Source organism: Manis javanica, chromosome 7 (genome assembly GCF_040802235.1).
Source record: "Manis javanica isolate MJ-LG chromosome 7, MJ_LKY, whole genome shotgun sequence".
Classification (NCBI taxonomy): Eukaryota; Metazoa; Chordata; class Mammalia; order Pholidota; family Manidae; genus Manis; species Manis javanica.
In genome coordinates, this window is record NC_133162.1 from 117992388 (window position 1) to 118010249 (window position 17862).

The 17862-nt window shown below is 33.0% G+C and overlaps 1 protein-coding gene across 2 annotated transcripts in view; it reads left to right on the top strand.

Moving 5' to 3' along the window:
- The window catches only part of EPC2 (enhancer of polycomb homolog 2), a 174200-nt gene that overhangs the window by 145423 nt on the left and 10915 nt on the right, over window positions 1-17862 (top strand). For both annotated transcript variants that reach the window (XM_036996081.2, XM_036996080.2), the window contains exons 4-10: window positions 936-1142; window positions 6891-7039; window positions 7796-7928; window positions 10103-10294; window positions 13582-13671; window positions 14904-15049; window positions 15158-15501. In XM_036996081.2, coding sequence (XP_036851976.1) covers window positions 936-1142; window positions 6891-7039; window positions 7796-7928; window positions 10103-10294; window positions 13582-13671; window positions 14904-15049; window positions 15158-15501 — 1261 coding nt within the window. The remainder of the gene's footprint in view (window positions 1-935; window positions 1143-6890; window positions 7040-7795; window positions 7929-10102; window positions 10295-13581; window positions 13672-14903; window positions 15050-15157; window positions 15502-17862) is intronic.

Here is a 17862-nt window from a genome sequence, read left to right on the forward strand (position 1 = left end):
TGATATCAAAATGATGAGTAAAAAGATTGGGAGAACATTACCTCGGTGAGGCTTTCCAGCCCTGAAACGCCATGATCTTTTCTAAAGTTCACTGTAAATGGCTATATGTAAGTCCTGTCCATCCTGTTGAAGGTGATTGGCCTATCTGATCTTCACAAGGAGCAAGGAAACAGACCTGACTAAGCAAATTTTTATGAATCTTAGAGATATGTCAACATTACGCTGGCTGCATTGATAAAGGAAAAGTAGAACCCTGAGATACCCATGTCAGAGCTCCTAGAGGAAACATCCTAGGGCCACTGTCCTAAACATAATGTCATTAGCAGAGTAATTGTTGAGAACAAGGATTCTCTAGTACTTAACTTGCTTGGATAGAGGAATTGCTTTTATATGTAATTGGTGCAGGAAATTCAAAATTGGGTAGTATTGAAACTTCTGAAAACATGCTAAGTTTTCCTTTTAAAACTTCTCAAGAGGTATATTATATTTAGTTGCAATATTTTAGAGAATATTCATCTTTTATTTTGGAGTGAGATAAAAAGAAACCTGTATCTTGTAGTTTCTGTTAAAAAAAAAAAACACAGAAAGAACCTAGTAGACTGTTGAAAACAGTAGATCCTCAAATGTGTAGAATCTCAGATATCAGTTTTGAAGGACCCCAGATGTCTTCTTGTCCAAGACTTACCTGAGGAATAAATCTATTGTAGTCTTCCCAGCTATCATTCATCCAAGCTTGTTAAGTATTTAAAGTTGTAGTACTCACTGCCTCTCAGGGCAAAACAGAAATTTTTGGATAAATCTTATTAATTGTGTTTTCTACCATCATGATACCTGATCATAATTGTTAGACTGTTCACATGTTTTTCTAAAAGAATAGTTTTTGATTTCTCTTTTTCAAACATTGTAGTTGATGGTATTTTATACTTTTCATTTAGCTTGTAACACTTCAAGAAGCAAAACTGCTGCTAAACGAAGATGATTACCTTATTAAAGCGGTATATGACTACTGGGTGAGAAAACGTAAAAACTGTAGGGGGCCATCGCTCATTCCTCAGATAAAGCAAGAGAAAAGAGATGGCTCTACCAACAATGACCCGTATGTTGCCTTTCGGAGGAGAACAGAGAAAATGCAAACTCGAAAGGTAATGTGCAATTAGATTTAATTGAATGTTCCTTAATAGATTTCAGAAGAATATTTTTTTGTAATAATTTGAATAATTTTGAATACCTTGGACTATAAAAGGGAGCTAATGACATTGTTGAACTTTATGTTAGAAATCCTGCTCTTCCATATCTTCTATTGGCCAGTTGTGTAGAATGTTTATATAATACCCATTTCTTTCCTAAATCTGCTGATCATACCATTTTAGACTTGGGTAGGAGGAATTATATGTCTTTATGTACCTTGGAAGTTTTGAGTTCTTCAGTAAACTATATATTCTCTACATAGCCTCTGTTTGGGAAGCTTAAGAGTTTTCGATTTTTTGAAACCATATTCTAATTCGTGGATGTTAAAATGGACCTTACTGCCTCTAGCTCTTTTGGGGTCACGGGAAGTAGGGAAAGGTTCATTTTCAAGCTTGTTCCACCAACAGCCAAAAGTAATACAGTGGAATCTTTTTCTCCTTTTCTCACTTGTCAGTTGTGTGAGATTGCAAATTGACGAACTTGCTTTCGGAAGCAGTGTGAGCCAGAATTTTCAGTAAGAGAAACAGGATCTCATGTTTTGGAATGATAGAGTATGTAGGAAAGCATTTATTTCAGCGGGGTGTTCTTTGCCTTCTATTTCTCATAATTAGTAGTAAACACCATATACCGTAACACATTCTCTAACATTGTAAAATATTAGGGACATATAAATGTAGAAACCATGAGCAGTTATAATTTGAGGCAAAACATTTTCTGTGGATTTCTATTTCTCCTAACATTGAAAGCTTGTCCTTGTCAGCTGTTAATGTAACAGCTGTGAAGTGTAACAGCTGCCAGGGATAGTATATTTTAGGAGAAACTCTCCTACTGGTTAACAGCTACAGTTTCTGTAACTCTTTCTTGGTTTTCCCAAGTGTAGATGACATTCCATAACCCAGGCTGAGTTTCCAGTTTGGTGCTTTAATAGTTAGCTAAGGAATTGTAAAATATTTTGTTCACATTGAATGCCTTGCTTAGATAAGACTAGAATGAGAGTTCATAAATACAGTAGAACTTCATAAATATGAACTGTGGGACATGAAGAAGGAAAGAGATTTATCTGAACCATTGAAAAATCTGAACTAACAATTGCTTTTTAAAAGAAGTATAATTGATTCAGATATATTGAAAATCTTAGACTTTTAGCAATTCTTTTGAAGAAAAAGTGCTATTGGACTTCTTTTAATGAGTGGGTATGAAGTAATTAGCAAAATTTATCGGCATATAAACAATATTCTAAATGTTTAAAAACATTTTATTCTTAAATAGATTAAATCACTATTTTCTAACTAGCTAGTATATTGAGAATTGCTAATAATGGGTTCCTGTGTTTAGGTATTTCACCATTGTGTAGTAACTAATTCAGCTTTTTCCTGACATTTTGATTCCTACCCATTCTCTTATTTGTTACTTTCATCTTCCTCTGCAGAGTGGTACATTTTCTTTTCTAATATTCTTTTTATTCCTGTTTTCAGTTGTGGGGCCAAAGACAATTCCCCTTCATGTACCTTGTTATTGCTTAGACATGTTTATGTGTATTAAAATGAGAAAGCAGTCAATAATGAATACCCATTAGATGTTGAGGAGGTGAACAAGCATTGGGATATGCAAAATGAATACAGCTAACAAAGCTTCTCTACTTCCTTTTCTGTTTTCATAAAATTAAAAACACTTGTACAGCTGAGGCAAAGGCTAAAGGAAAGGACTTCTGAAGTATTTGCTTGGTGGTCCTAGAATTTAATTTTAATTCACTAAACTAATGTTTAATTTGTGAACACTTAAGTACTGAAGGACATCCTTAAATGAAATAATCTTAAGGCACCAGCCTGTCTGAGTGCACTGGTTACCATATATGTTTAATATTGTAACCCTAGAGACACAACTGTTAGCATCTGTGCCTTCTCTCCTCCCTCTGTATGGCCCAGAGGAAGCAAGACAGGCAGGAAAGATAGTAATTCTCAGTCTTGCTGCACATAACAATCACCTATGAATTATCCTTGGCTCTAAAAAGATCTGCTTTAATTCTAAAGTGCAGCACTTTGAGAACTACTTTCCTGGAGATCTGCAGTAGGTCAGAACTATAACATGTAACTGGAATTGGAAGAAAGAAGTTGGTCCTGAGCAGAGATAGTTAACAGGGAACGTTAAAGGGAGTGAGTGGATTTGAATACAGGGAGTAGGGCCATCTTAAAAGCGTTAAAAAGGTGTCAATGTGAACACATGGTTTTTAATATTAGCTAGAGGTAAATATAAATCTCTGTATGTATGTGCACATACGTATATTACAGACAATTTCCTAGCTCTCCTCACTGAGAGAAGAATCTAGAAGCAATGACACTAAGTAACAGTTGGCATCCCTAGCATGTGGATCTTCATTTTTAATACCATTTTCTATTAAAAGGAACCAAGGCCCCTTAGAAAAATGGTTGGCTCCAGGTCAGGGGCTGGGAAAGTATAAAGATAAGCTTGGAACATTCCGCTATGCTGGAAAGGAAGAACGTGATTGACGATGGAAGAATATTGGAGCCATGTCAGAAGGCCTCGGGGGCCAGCTTGGATGGGGATTCCACTGATCAGATTTGGGAAAGGTTGAGTGTCAAAATAATAAAGAGAGTAATGGATAGCCCATAGAATATAAGTAATCCATGAGTCCATATTGATATAAATGGATATATGGACGATTGGTAGATTGATTGACAAAAGAGAAGGGAACACCTTTCCTTAACAGTAGATTTCCAACTTCTGAATATCAGTGGAATGATGGAGTTTGAAAATCACCATTTGGCAACCACGATAGTAATAATTGTTTTAGGCAAAAGTTAGAATCAATGGATATTAAACTAATGGGTGAAAATCTGATGAGAAACAAGATACATAGCCCCACAGCATGTTTTTTTTTTTAATTAAAAAAGAAAAAAATGTAATTTGATTAGAGAAACCAGGCAAAAAACATTTTAATCAAGTGATCAAAGTTAATGTCGGTGGTAGTTGGACAAATAGGTATTATTTAGCTCTTGATTTATGGGAGGGGCACAACATCACTTCTTTGATAGTCCTACTAAAAATTCATAACCTGAATTTAGCCATGGAAAAACCTCAAAGAAACCCACACTGAGAAACAGTCTACAAAAATAAGTGGCCTCTACTCATCAAAAATGTCAAGATCATGTTCACCATAGAAAGGCAGAGGAGCTATTCCAAATAATAGGAGATTAAAAGAGACATGACAACTAGATCCTAAATCATGAATCAGATCCTAGATCAGGAAAAAGGATTTATTATTATTAATGAGTTTAATAAAAATTATTGTCCTAATATCCTTCATTACAGCAAATAAAATTTATATGTGTGTGTGTGTGTGTTTTGTATAATTGGTACTGTAAAAAATTTTATATGTGTGTGTGTATATTTGTATAATTGGTACTGTAAAGTAGCTTAATGAAACAATTGGTGAAATACAAATAAGGTCCATAAATTATATCAATATTAACTTCCCAATTTTGATAATTTTGCAGTGGTCGTAAGAAACTATCGTTGTTTTTAGAAAATACACATTTAAGTGTTCAGGGATAAAAGGGCATTATGGCTTCAACTTTTCTTGAAAATTTTTATAAATACTATTGCTAATTTTATATATGTGCCTTAGTTCATTTGGGCTGCTGTACTAAAAATACCACAGTAGCTTCAACAACATTTATTTCTTACAGTTCTGGAGGCTAAGCTGTCCAAGATCCAGGCACTAGCAGATTCAGTGTCTGGTGAGGTCCTACAACCTGGTTTATAGATAGTCATCTTGCTGTGTCCTCACATGGTGAAAGCGACAAGAGAGCTAGCTCTCTGAGGTCTCTTTCATAAGAGCGCTAATGCATTCCCGAGGTCTCCACCCTCATGACCTAATAATCACCTTCGAAAAGCCCCACCTCCAAATACCATCACATTGGGGAAATAGGATTTCAACATAAGAATTTTTAAAGGACACAAATATTCAGTTCATAGCAGTATGGTTATACATACAGAGAGAAAGATAATCTAAAATAATAACATTTGGGGAATCTGGATAAAGATACATGGGAATTCTTTATACTGTTTTTACAACTTTTTTGTAAACCTGCAATTACTTCAAAATAAAAAGTAAAAAAAAAAAAGTAGAAAAGATAGGACTGGGGAAAGGAAAAATTGGCAAGGGTAATTTTTTGAGCCTAAAGAGCAGAAAATGAATGACTAACATATGGTCCAAGAGGAACACTTAATGAAGAAGGCAGCAATCTTAAAAGGTTCTGGTGCACTTTCGAATATTGTTCAGCTGGCATGTAGCCTTGTATTATTATTCATCTTCTGGATCTGTATGTCCCTCATTCTTATTAGACTTTAAGCCTGTTGAGAATAGGGGACAGGGGCAGTACCCTACGTACAATGAACACTTCAGTGTTTGTTCTTGGTAATGTTAATTTTTTTCAGTTCGAAGGTATTGATGCCTGTTTACGCAACAAAAAATAATCTAAAACCATACTTTAGATTTTGCCATTTGTCACGTTGTACTGAAGAGAGGAAAAAGATGCATTTTTTTTGATAAGACAAAAGGATGACTGATTAGCATAGTGTTTTTAATATTTGGTATGCAGTACCTTAATGGGACTTACTTTAGGTAGTTTTTATAGGTGAGTAGTTTTCAAATGCAAGAAACTATAAACAAAAGAAACAAGAGTAAAAGTTTGAATCTTTCTTAGGCTTTATCTTCTCTTTTATAAATCCTCCAATATAAAACCTGGCTTTCTTCAGTTTCTTTCTAATGTCATGTTGCATTATTAAGCGATCTTTCCATCACTGAGTTAAGTGCAGTCTGATTGGACCTGTACAATGAGAGGCAGTAATAGTCTATTTGTAAACAAATAGTTCCATGCCTAATATAAAGTCAGTATTCTGTGGCTGTTTGAACAAAATGTTTCATTAACAGTAACTTCTGTATGTAAAAAAAATGATGCTAATTACAGCTGAGTCTTCTCTAGTTATTAAACAGGACTCCTGAGTTTGTTCAAGTTACTTCTTACACTTCAGTGTAAGAACTCCTTTAACAATACTCTGAAATTCAAGATTTTCATGTCTGTTTTCTACTGTGCGAGGTATTATTTACTTTGAAACATGATAATCTCATTCCCTGCTTTTCAGTTTTACATCTGAGTTCCTGAAGTGAAGCTTTGCCTGTCATTGTGAATGTTTACATAGTAGTATATTGAAACTTAAGCCCACAATTACAGAGCTGGATAGATGCATAGAGATCCAATTTGGCTGTTTTTAGGTAGACTTGATTTGACAGAACTGTTTCTCTTTGTCATTGGAAAATACCTTGCTACCATTTGAATAGACCACATTTTCTGATACACTAGATTTTGTTTCAGGTCAACCTTAAAAATTTGTTTACATTGGAATTATCCCTTCTATGTCATTCCATCTTTTCAGCAGCTGGCAACATATTTTTCTAAATATTTATTGAGAAATACTTGCTTGTACTTATATTTTCTGAGTTAAATGGATAGGTTTGCTTATGTAGTTGCTGTTTAGATGAATTTTTAACACTTTTACATTTAATTTTTTTTAACATTTTGCACTTTATAGGATGAATTTGGTTCTGATGAGATTTTGTTGAATCAAAGTGGAAATGTGGATCATTTTGTTAATTCTTATAAAATTGTTATTTTCAATAGAATCGTAAGAATGATGAAGCCTCTTATGAAAAGATGTTGAAATTGAGACGAGAGTTTAGTAGAGCCATAACAATTTTGGAAATGATTAAGAGAAGAGAGAAGACAAAAAGAGAATTATTGCACTTAACCTTAGAAGTTGTGGAAAAAAGGTAACATTGCTACTGTTACATTCTAATGTAATTTTAGCCAAATGATGAGCAAAATATAACAATTTGATTTGTGTTGGGGTTTTGCTGAGATTTAAAATAATTGGAATTGATTCTCAAATTCTACATTTTTGGCAAAATTGTGGTTAATAGTTTTTTTTGAATCAGATTAAATTATCAATTTGGATTGCAAATTTGGGGGATATTTTTGTGTGTAGTATAGACACTCTAATATCCTTTTTTTAACAGATTATTGAATTTTATTTAGAAAAGAACCTAGAGATCATTTTGTCCAATTCTGTGTATTAAAGTTTCTGTTAAATAAAATTTGAGAGAAATGACTGTTTAATTGATTTTATTTTCTAACTAGGTAAAAAACATTGTTTCAATGCATTTCAAAAATGTGTCCTCTAATATAATAGTCATTTTCCTGCATAATTGGACTATACTAAACCTAACAATTTTATGTGATTCCTGAGGTAAACATTCTCAACATCATTTCCTAGTACTTGAAAATATAAAATATATGGGATATTCATCTTGTGTGTACCTTAGAGATTTTTTTTGCTTTGTTTTCATTTGGTTTTTATTCAATCCCAAATATGGGCCTCTTAGTCCTATACATTTTCCCTTTTAAGAATAATCTAAGTAATTATTGGCTCTATTTGATTAGCTGTATTCCAGTTAATAGAGGTAATCATTTTTTTTTTCTTGGCTTTTAAACTATGTAACATTTTCTTATATTGTTACCTTTTCAAGATATCATTTGGGAGACTATGGTGGTGAAATCCTTAATGAAATGAAAGTCACTAGATCCGAAAAAGAATTATATACTCCTCCAGCTACTCTTCATAATGGAAATCATCACAAAGTTCAAGAATGTAAAACTAAGGTGAATATCTTTTGGAGAAAAGCATATATGTAATATTGATCAGACAGCTTTGGTTTCTGCAATTGTATTATTATTATAATTTGGCTAAGAAAGTAAACAATTAACATGTGTTTAGTTCTTACTATTTACCAAGCGCTTTGATAGGAATTTTTATATACATACTGACTTATTAATCTTATAACAACCCTTTAGGCAGATTTCACCTCTGTGTCACTTCTAGATCATATAGCTAACCAGTGGGTCATCAAGGTTTGATTCCAGGCCTAACTCCAAGACCCTGTGCTTTCCACTATGCTATCTGCCTCCCTAGAGAATAAGTATAATTAAAGTTCAGTGACTGTCACTAGCCTTAGCAAATCCTGTATCAAATGGCAGGCATCAAAATCTAAAATTAGAGCTTTCTCCATCGAGGCTATTGAAAGTTACTCTTGACGTCCTCATTGCCAGAGCCAGCGTTTATCAATTACTGTCCGCCTTAAACAATTGGGAAAAGTCCTCTTACTTCTCAATTACAATTTCTAACTAATAAAGATCCAGTCTCGGTGGTTACTTTAGTCTCTTAGACTAAAGAATTGTTCAGTATTCACTTGGTACATTAATTAAAGAATTCAATTGAGATACACACAAAAATTAATAAAACCTTTCATTTAAGGAGCTTAGATTTAAATAAGTATTGACTTAAGCAGTTAGACAATAGAGCTTTACTGTGTAGCAAGATTTAAAAAGTGACTTAGGGTGTTTGTGGGAAATTCATCTTTTAAAAATGTACACAATCCTCAATTTTCATGGTTTCATTCTTAAAGGTCAAGAAGAATGTGGAGCAGGAAGACTCCTCATGTCAATTCAAACATCAGAGTTCTTATTAATCACAGGCATCTTGCCCACCTACCTGATTCCCTTTAAATCACACTTGCCTTTATAGCCAAAAATGGTATCATTATAGTAAATAAAATTTTCTGAGTTTTTATTTAAAATGCATTTTATATGAACCAGTGCTTTTCCTAGGCATATGATTGCTAGGTCTAGAATTTGAAAGTCTCAACCCAAAATTATTGACAGAATCAGCCTTTATTAGATACTGAATCTTGATCATCTCTAAGAATAAACACTCAAACACTCAGCCTATTTAAATACCAGTCTTAGGAATATGGTTTCTTCCATTGTTGCTCTACCCCATTATATATAATTAACTTTATTTACTTTGTCATACATTCCACCTTAAAATACAGGTAGTTTCTAAGAAGTTGGGGTTTTATTTTTTATATCATAGCTATACCCATTGTAACAGCCTATATCTCCTTAAATAATTTGGCATTTAATCAACATTTTCATGTGTGTACCATTTTTGACCCAAAAGTAGTTTTAACAATAATATGGGCTACATGGGGAAATGTATAACTTTCTAAATATTTTTATACTATAATATTATTTCTACTTTAGTGCTTAGAACAATCATTTTCAAATTTTTTAAAGTGATAGAGCCATACTTACTAAAAGGAGTGCCAGCATGTTAAAACAGGTAGAAACAGCTTCTCTGTTAAGAAGAAGTAGGGGCTGGAAATCCACCTCATACGCAGTCTCTTTGCCAGGTGGCTTGTCATGTGCCACCATAGAACTCTGGGGTACTTGACAACAGTTGATTATTGTTCAGTTGAGGCAGTAATTCTATATTCTAAAAAGTTTTTTTGTAGGTAATAAGCTTATTTTTCTCAAAAAATTTACTGGCCATGGTAGCAGGCATTATTTAAAGTTGGAAACAAGTGTAGAACTGAATTAATTCATAATCTAATTCAAGTTATTTTAAAAATAAGGACAGTTATTCATTTTCATCATTAATCAGTATTTAAATAAAATTAAAATCAAATCTAAATGCTAATTTTAAATGCTGGATTGCATAATAATAGAACAGTTTTTTAAAAAATCAGTAACAGCTTAACTATCAATAACAACATAAAAAGCAAATTTAAATACCATAACTATTTTTCATCGTAACTTGCAGAAAGTAAACCGTTTTTCAATTTATGATCACATAATAATTTTTGTATATTAAAAACAGTAAGTAAAATCACCTCCTGGGTAAAAATTTATGTTTTTCAAAGAAGAGTATAGTTTTTCATGATTTCTAAAATTATTTTCATTTCTTCCTTTTGGGGGAAAAATCATCACGTAAACAGCACCCTCATCATTTGTCTTTGAAAGAAGAGGCTTCTGATGTGGTTCGTCAAAAGAAGAAGTACCCAAAGAAGCCTAAAGCAGAGGCTTTGATAACATCTCAGCAACCCACTCCTGAGACATTGCCTGTGATCAATAAGAGTGACATTAAGCAATATGACTTTCACAGCTCAGATGAAGATGAATTTCCACAGGTGCTTATTTTTTTAAAGACATTTCCTTTGAGTCTTCTATATTGCTATATTCTAAAACATAATTGGCATCTTGGAGTTTTGTTGTTGCTTTCATCACCTAATGTTACAGCATAAACATTTTCTGTATTACTTATATAGCCACTGAAATGATACTTTATTACTTCCATCAGTTGGCTAGAAACTATTCTACCAGGGAACATTTAGGTGGTTTTCAGTTTTCCTTTTTTAGAAAAATGCACATTTCTATCTTTTCTCTTTTTATTTAAAATAGATTATTACAAATGGAGTTACTGAACCAAAGATTATCGATATTTTAAGACATTAAATACATAATTTTAATATTCACCAATAGTAATTCCCTTTTTACTGTATTCCACCAACATTTTATTTTACATCTTCTAATGTAAACTTGCTAATTTGTTTGGCAATAACTATTTGATTGTAAAGATGTAAAAGACTTGTTCAAGTTTTAACTTGGGAAGATAATTCTTTGGTTTATTTTGCAACAGTTATTTATAGCAAAATGTTTCTTAATTTTACTTCTTAAGTGCTATTTTTAAAACAAGATCTTTATATATTAAAAGATAATTTTAAAAAATAATAGTGTTTAGCATCTGGTCTACCAATACCCTCTTTCTTTTCTATAACATAGACAACCTAAAGAGAATATTATAACAAACAGGTCTTACCATATTTTAACATTTTGACTTGCTTTAAAAGAAAATTTTTAAAGAAAATAAATGTCAGAGTTACTTTTGGAAGCAAGACTGTTTATAAAATATTTCATTGTTGTAACTGTTGAAAATATAGAGTTTACATAACATGTATCCCTTTTGACAAGATTATGTATTTTTTATTCTTCTGTCACTGATTCAGTTTTTCTACCCAAATACTATCTTAGTATTTGTATGCATTGTGACATCTGCACAGAGATGTATTTAATTCAGTATGTGCTTCAAAAGTACTTAATGAAATAGTTAATTAACTTTTGTCCAGAGGATCATCCAGTTAGACTCAAGCAGGGCTTTGAATAGCCATGGGATATTAATAGATGATGAAGGAAATACTGGCCTAACAAATACTAGTTTTCCAGACAGAAAGTGTAGGGAAGGGCTCTGGGCGGAAAAAACAGCATGATAGAACTGTTAGTCGTTTGGCATTTCCTGAGCATAAAATACAAAGGGGAAGAAAGGTTGAGCAGAATGATACCTGGAATAGTAGCCAGATGGCCAAATAGCCTGTATCTACATTACATGTACTGGGACATTGTTTTAAAGTTTTGAGTAAGAATATAATTTGGTTAGATAAATGTATGTATATTACCCTTCTATTGGTGGTACTAATGAGAGTCTATAAAATTTTACCATATATTCCCAACCCTTTAAGAATGATGCCATAGGAAATTATGAACTATAGAAACTTCCCTTATTGTTAGAAGCCATCCATACTCAGCATACTAGTCATACATTCCTCCTGCATCAAGGGATCTTAATTTCTGTTCTAAATTCTTAGTTTATTTGTATAGTTCTCAGCCCCTAGCCCTACATGTAAATTGTACTTTGAAACTTTTAGGTTCCTCTGAGTCCTTGTGCTAGGTCTTTGACAAACCTCTTTAGTTTTTATAATAGCATACCCTTGTTGCTAAAAAGTGTTTACCTGTAGTTGGACATCATTTAGTGTGGCAGCTATTTAGAATGTTGATTTTATAAACTCAGAGTTTTATTGTTTAAAAGATCATGAAGATAATCATATGCTTCTTTGTCCATCCAGTAAACAAGGAACAAGGGAATAGGAAGTCTAAGAGAACAGTTATTTTAACCAGACTTACCCAAGTGAGATTTGCAGCAGAGCAGAACTAAAAACTCCATCTCTTCTTGATCATGCTTCTGATTCTCCTAATACCAGCTTTATCTTCCTTTGTTTCAGACTAAATCCTGGAATCTATTCTTGGGAAATGGTGGTTGGGAGGTTGGCGTAGAATACTTTATTGAAGAGTATCTGAGAATTTGTGACACTTCTTCTTTGTATTTTAGAAGAGGAAGTTGATGATTTGCAAGGAACCAAAGTGCAAAATTCACATTTGGGATTTCCTCTCAAATTTCAGGTTTGGGACTTGGTTCCCCAGGAAGAAGAATCAGCCCCAGCTTACTGTTTCTGTGTCTCCCCCATAGGGCTGGTGGAGGTATATTGGAACCTCAAACAAATGCCTTTCTCCCCTGGATGACCCTGCTCAGTGGTAATTACCACAGTTTGGAAATAATGTGGAGAAAATATTTTTCCTCAAAATAGGAAGAGAGGGATTTGTGAGGTTCAAAAATTTGCAAGTAAATATGGTTGAGCCAGCGTTGTCACAAAAAGAGATATACTACAAAGTGAAATTGCGAGACAACTGAAACTTAAGTACCAAAATTTTTTTTTTTAATTTTCACCATTATAGGCAGATATTTTATCTAAACCAAATTTTTTCCCTGCTGTATGAGAGTATATTTGTATATCATTTAATGTTTTTGATGACATTTATAAAGTATGCTACAGTGTCTCAGTGTTGCCCTAGGGGTCCACCTAGAATATTTAGGGATGTTTCACTTAGTGTCACATGGCACCAGGGAGAATGTTCTTTAATCTGTGAGAACTTTTTGAAAGTGTTTATTCTTTTGCTGTAAGATTGTGGACTTCTCAATTCTCTTTCCAACTAGTCTGCTTTCCTTTAGCAAGTCTTCTTTCCTCTTGTAATTATCTGCTTCTGATCTGCTAGGTTTAAAAAGTGATTCTAAATGACTCAGGAAATAAGGGACACTTCCATTTGAGTAAAATGTATGACCTTTATGGCTTGGGGTAGGATGGCTATTCGTAAGCCTTTTTATTACTCCTTGGTTTTGGGCTTTATTAAAGAGAGAAAAAATTACTGGATAAAAACACACTTACTAACAGGTGAAGCATATCTGTCAAAGTATTTATGATCATCTACATTATTTATAAAATGTAAGTGGGGTATATAAAAGCTATACTAATTCTTTTCAAGTCTGTGGCACTTAAAATGTTCAGAAGCAGTTAAGCAATGCCATGTGAAATTACCTGCAAGAACTAATAATCCATTAAAAATTATCATTTTTTTACCATACAAAATTTTTGCTTGTCTGTTTTGGGGAGTTCACTGCCTGCTGTGTGTAATCTAGGAGTAAGATTTACTGTTTGTGATCAGATTCTAATTTCAGACCATTATAAAGATTGACCTGTTGACTTTTGATTAACTCCTAAATGGAATATCTTGTGTCTCTTTTTTCAAGGTACCATCTCCAGTATCAGAACCCGAAGAAGAAAATGATCCCGATGGTCCCTGTGCTTTCAGGAGGCGAGCAGGATGCCAGTATTATGCTGTAAGACCTTTATTTTTTGTGGTGGTTTTGTGAACGGGAATTAACAGGTAACTCTTGTCAAGATGACTTAGTCTTGATGTAAAAATGGAGAGTCCATCAGCATTTTTTATTTGATATCCTCTGTGCAGACAGCAATAAAAGATGCTCAAAGGTACTGAATCTTTTCAAAGAATATCAGAATCCTTTACTTGGAAATCTCTAATTCCTCATAGTTTAGAAATACATTTCACTTTGGGCTTTACCTATAGCTCAGAAGTTATGAAAATTATTCAGTGAGTCATTGCTAGAGTTAGGTAAGCCCAGAATCTCTAATTGAACCTTTGATGGCTGCTGAGTATCTATTGAAATGTATTTATTTATTAGGCAAGTCAGTCTGGTATATACTTACCCAGTAAGAATCAAACATAAAGGAATCAGTTTTAAACTTCCCTCATAGCAACATCTTACCTAAAAATTACATTCATAACTTTCTGACCACTTAGAATTTGTTTTGTGCTAGTAAGTCAAGTTTTGACAGAGCATTATATCAAGGAATGACCCTCACTCTTAAATGCTCAGGTTTTCAGATGAGGTATGTGACTATAGAGTTGTGAGGATGGCTCTTCTGTGTGCCTGGTAGAGATAGCTTGTCTTGTTTGCATTATTGTAAAACTTCTTCAGGGCCTGCGTGTCCATTTAGTATAGGAGAGGTGGGAAGTTGTTTACAAGTAAGCTGATGAGAAAAAATTATTGCGAAAGGGGGAGAAGTGGTAAGACACAGAAAAATAGAATAATAAAAGGAATGAGAAGGCAAAGAAATGGACTGTATGTTCCTAAAAGTAAAGAGGAAATGTCAGCTTGACCAATGCATGCTTGAAGTGTACTTTTGGTCCAAAAATATGGTTTATCTCAATAGGAAGCCTATTAATTACTGATTTCACCATCTCTGCTTTTCTACATAAGTGTTAGAAGCTCTATTATTCTTTGAAGATATATTTTAAAATATACCCTGAATGTGTCTATATTTACAAACTATATTCAGTTTGAGTTATTTTGGCGAGTGAATTTTTATTCAACTTTGTACAATTTTATCTGGTTAATATCATTTAAATCCCAATTTTGCAGTTTAATCTAAAATTGAATTGTTCTGCTAATGCTATAGTTAACTTTATTTTTTTTTTATCATGATTTAACTTTCTTTCATTTCAGAATTGACTCCATGAGTTTTAGTTTGTTTTTTTATTTCTTTGCAGCCTCGTTTGGACCAAGCTAACCATTCATTTGAAAATTCAGAATTGGCAGATTTGGATAAGTTGAGATATAGGCATTGCCTTACGACACTCACAGTCCCAAGAAGATGTATAGGATTTGCAAGGAGGCGAATTGGCAGAGGTGGAAGGTAAAATATTATTTTGGCCTGGTTTTTGTTTACAAGCTGGATAGGAATGTATAGAGAAAACATTATTAAGTTCTTCTAGATAATACTTGGTTTTATATTGCTTTTCAGGGTCATAATGGACCGAATATCCACAGAACATGACCCAGTCCTGAACCAGATAGACCCTGAAATGCTGAATGTTTTTTCAAGCTCTTCCCAACCTATAGACTTTTCTTCTAATTTCTCTCGGACCAATGCTTCCAGTAAACATTGTGAAAATAGACTGTCCCTTCCTGAAATATTAAGCAATATCAGATCATGTCGACTACAGTGTTTCCAGCCAAGGCTACTAAACTTACAGGACAATGATAGTGAAGAATGTACCTCAAGAAAACCAGGGCAGGCTGTGAACAGTAAAAGAGTTTCCGCAGCATCTGTAGCTTTATTGAACACCAGCAAGAATGGCATATCGGGTAAGCTGTCACTTTGTTAAAAGTATATCTTGGTATTATTTTCTCTTTAATTTTCATTATCCACTAAATAAACACTCAGGGTAAATTTTGAAGGTTTATTTGCATAATCCCACTGAGGAAAGGAATTTAACCTACTACATTTTTTTTCCAGCCTAAGAAACTAAACCCTTTTATAAGGTTTGCATTTTAACCATTTAACTGGCTTATATTTTAATTGAGTATCTGTTGAAATTTACTATTAGGCAAGTCAGTCTAGTGTATACATACCCAGTAAGAATCAAACATAAAGGAATCAGTTTTAAACTTTTTTTTTTTAACTGCTTAAAAAAACTGTTTTAAAACCAGTGTTCCTGAAGTGGTAAATGTGTAGGCAGAATGTATAGGGAGTTCCTTATGGACAAAGTGGTTATAAGCTGCTACTGGATCATCACAGCCAACAGTATCTGCTTTTGTTCAAGAAAATTTTCATTTTTGTGTGTTGCTTTCCTTATTCCTTAAATACAGGCCATAGGTACCATTGAAAGCTTTTCCATGAGGTACCATTGAAAGCTTTCTTTATGAAAAATGATTTTTTTAGAGGCTTTTTAGGAATAGTTGTATTTTTTGTCTGATAACTTACCCTTAATTAAGCTTGGAAAGTTTTTTTTATTTTAAGAGACACTGCTCAAATTAGTATTTTTATGACATATACATTGCACGTAATGTATAGTATCTTCAAAATCTAAAAATGTGATTTTGATTCATTTTCTTCTGTGATTAGTCTTCTTTATCACATTTATACAAAATATGTATAATTTATAAATATCCATGTAACGTATACAAATAATGCGTGGTATCCAGAGATAAAAAAATTAGATGTGACTTGACCACACCTTTCTCTCTCTAAAACATATGTATTTCTAAATTATTTCCTGGATGGTATACTTTAGTATGCAAAATTATGTTAAACTTCTTTAAAGTGATTTTAAATAGTTTTAGCTTGAAATTTGGTCTCAATAGTGTACAGTCTGTTTTAGCTACTGAACTGCTTATTTTCAAACTTGACCTAGACATTTATCTGTTTAAAGGTTGTAATGGAAAATTGGATTTATTTGGATGATTGGAAGTTGGCTTATCATTTTTCCAAATTAGCTGGTTAATTTTCTCCTAAATAAACTTAAAGAAAATAGCATCCCATTATATAAAGTTCATGAGTCTATGAAGTTTAATGAGCTTTTGAACCTGAAATGGATATATACCTCATATGATTTGAGGTGGTAAGACTCTCAGAAACCTAAAGGTAGGAAGTTAACGAATAGTGGGTCAGATCTTTTTTACAGCCAACTCCAAGACATTGTTCAAATTATTTAACTGAACTGGAATTCCTGTACCAAAAATTAACCCAAAATAATTTTTGCTATAAAGGGAGTTTAAAAACATATCAGTATAGGCATTTATAATTAGATTGGACCATAGGTTGAGTTTCTTCTCTACTTGTGTATGCTATGCCCCCCTACAGAAAAATGATTTTAATATATTCTGTCTCAGCTTTAACATGGCCAGATATTTGCACCTTTCTATCATACATTCCCAGTGAACTCCAGATCTATTTGACATGACTGTTTTCCAGAAAATATATATATGTTGTATATATTATCAATATTATATGTGTTGATTCAGAATATAACAATGTAAATTTAATTTAATTCCAAAATAATCAGCTCTACAATACTACCATACATCAGCATAAAATATGCACGCATGTACGTCTCAAATTTAACAAATACGCAATGTTAACAACATAGACAATAAGGTTTTTTGTTTTTGCCTTTCCCCTGCCATCAGAAAAAAATCATCTTTTTGGTGTGTGTGATTTTTCCTCTCTTACGTTTTTTAGTGGTCTCAACATGGTACTGTTTCTTTGTTCCTTGAAAAATTTCAAGGCTTTAGCTGTGTTAGAATCAAGTGTTAAAGCTAAGTCCTTCAAATTTATATTGAATTGTTACTCGAGTAAAGGATTTTGTTTGATGTTTCCCTTTCCTCCCAGTTTTAGCCGTCTAGTCATTGAGGCTGAGGCATCGGGGTTTTTTGTTCTAACATTCCTTATGTTTCAAAATATTTTGCACAGGTATTAATAGTGAAACAAATCTTTCAACAGCATTTTTGTAAACATTTGAAAAACTGTGGCACTTTTAATTACAGATTTGTACCAGTTATATTCATTACATAGTTTTCTCAGTTCTGATTAGACAATTTGATTCAGTTACAATTCAGTAAATAGAAATTCCTTCATCTACCTAAAGAAAAGGATGTAGGAGTTCTTAGAAAGTTGTATTTTTATATTGAACATATACAAAAGAATTGAATCCTCATCTGTTTAGT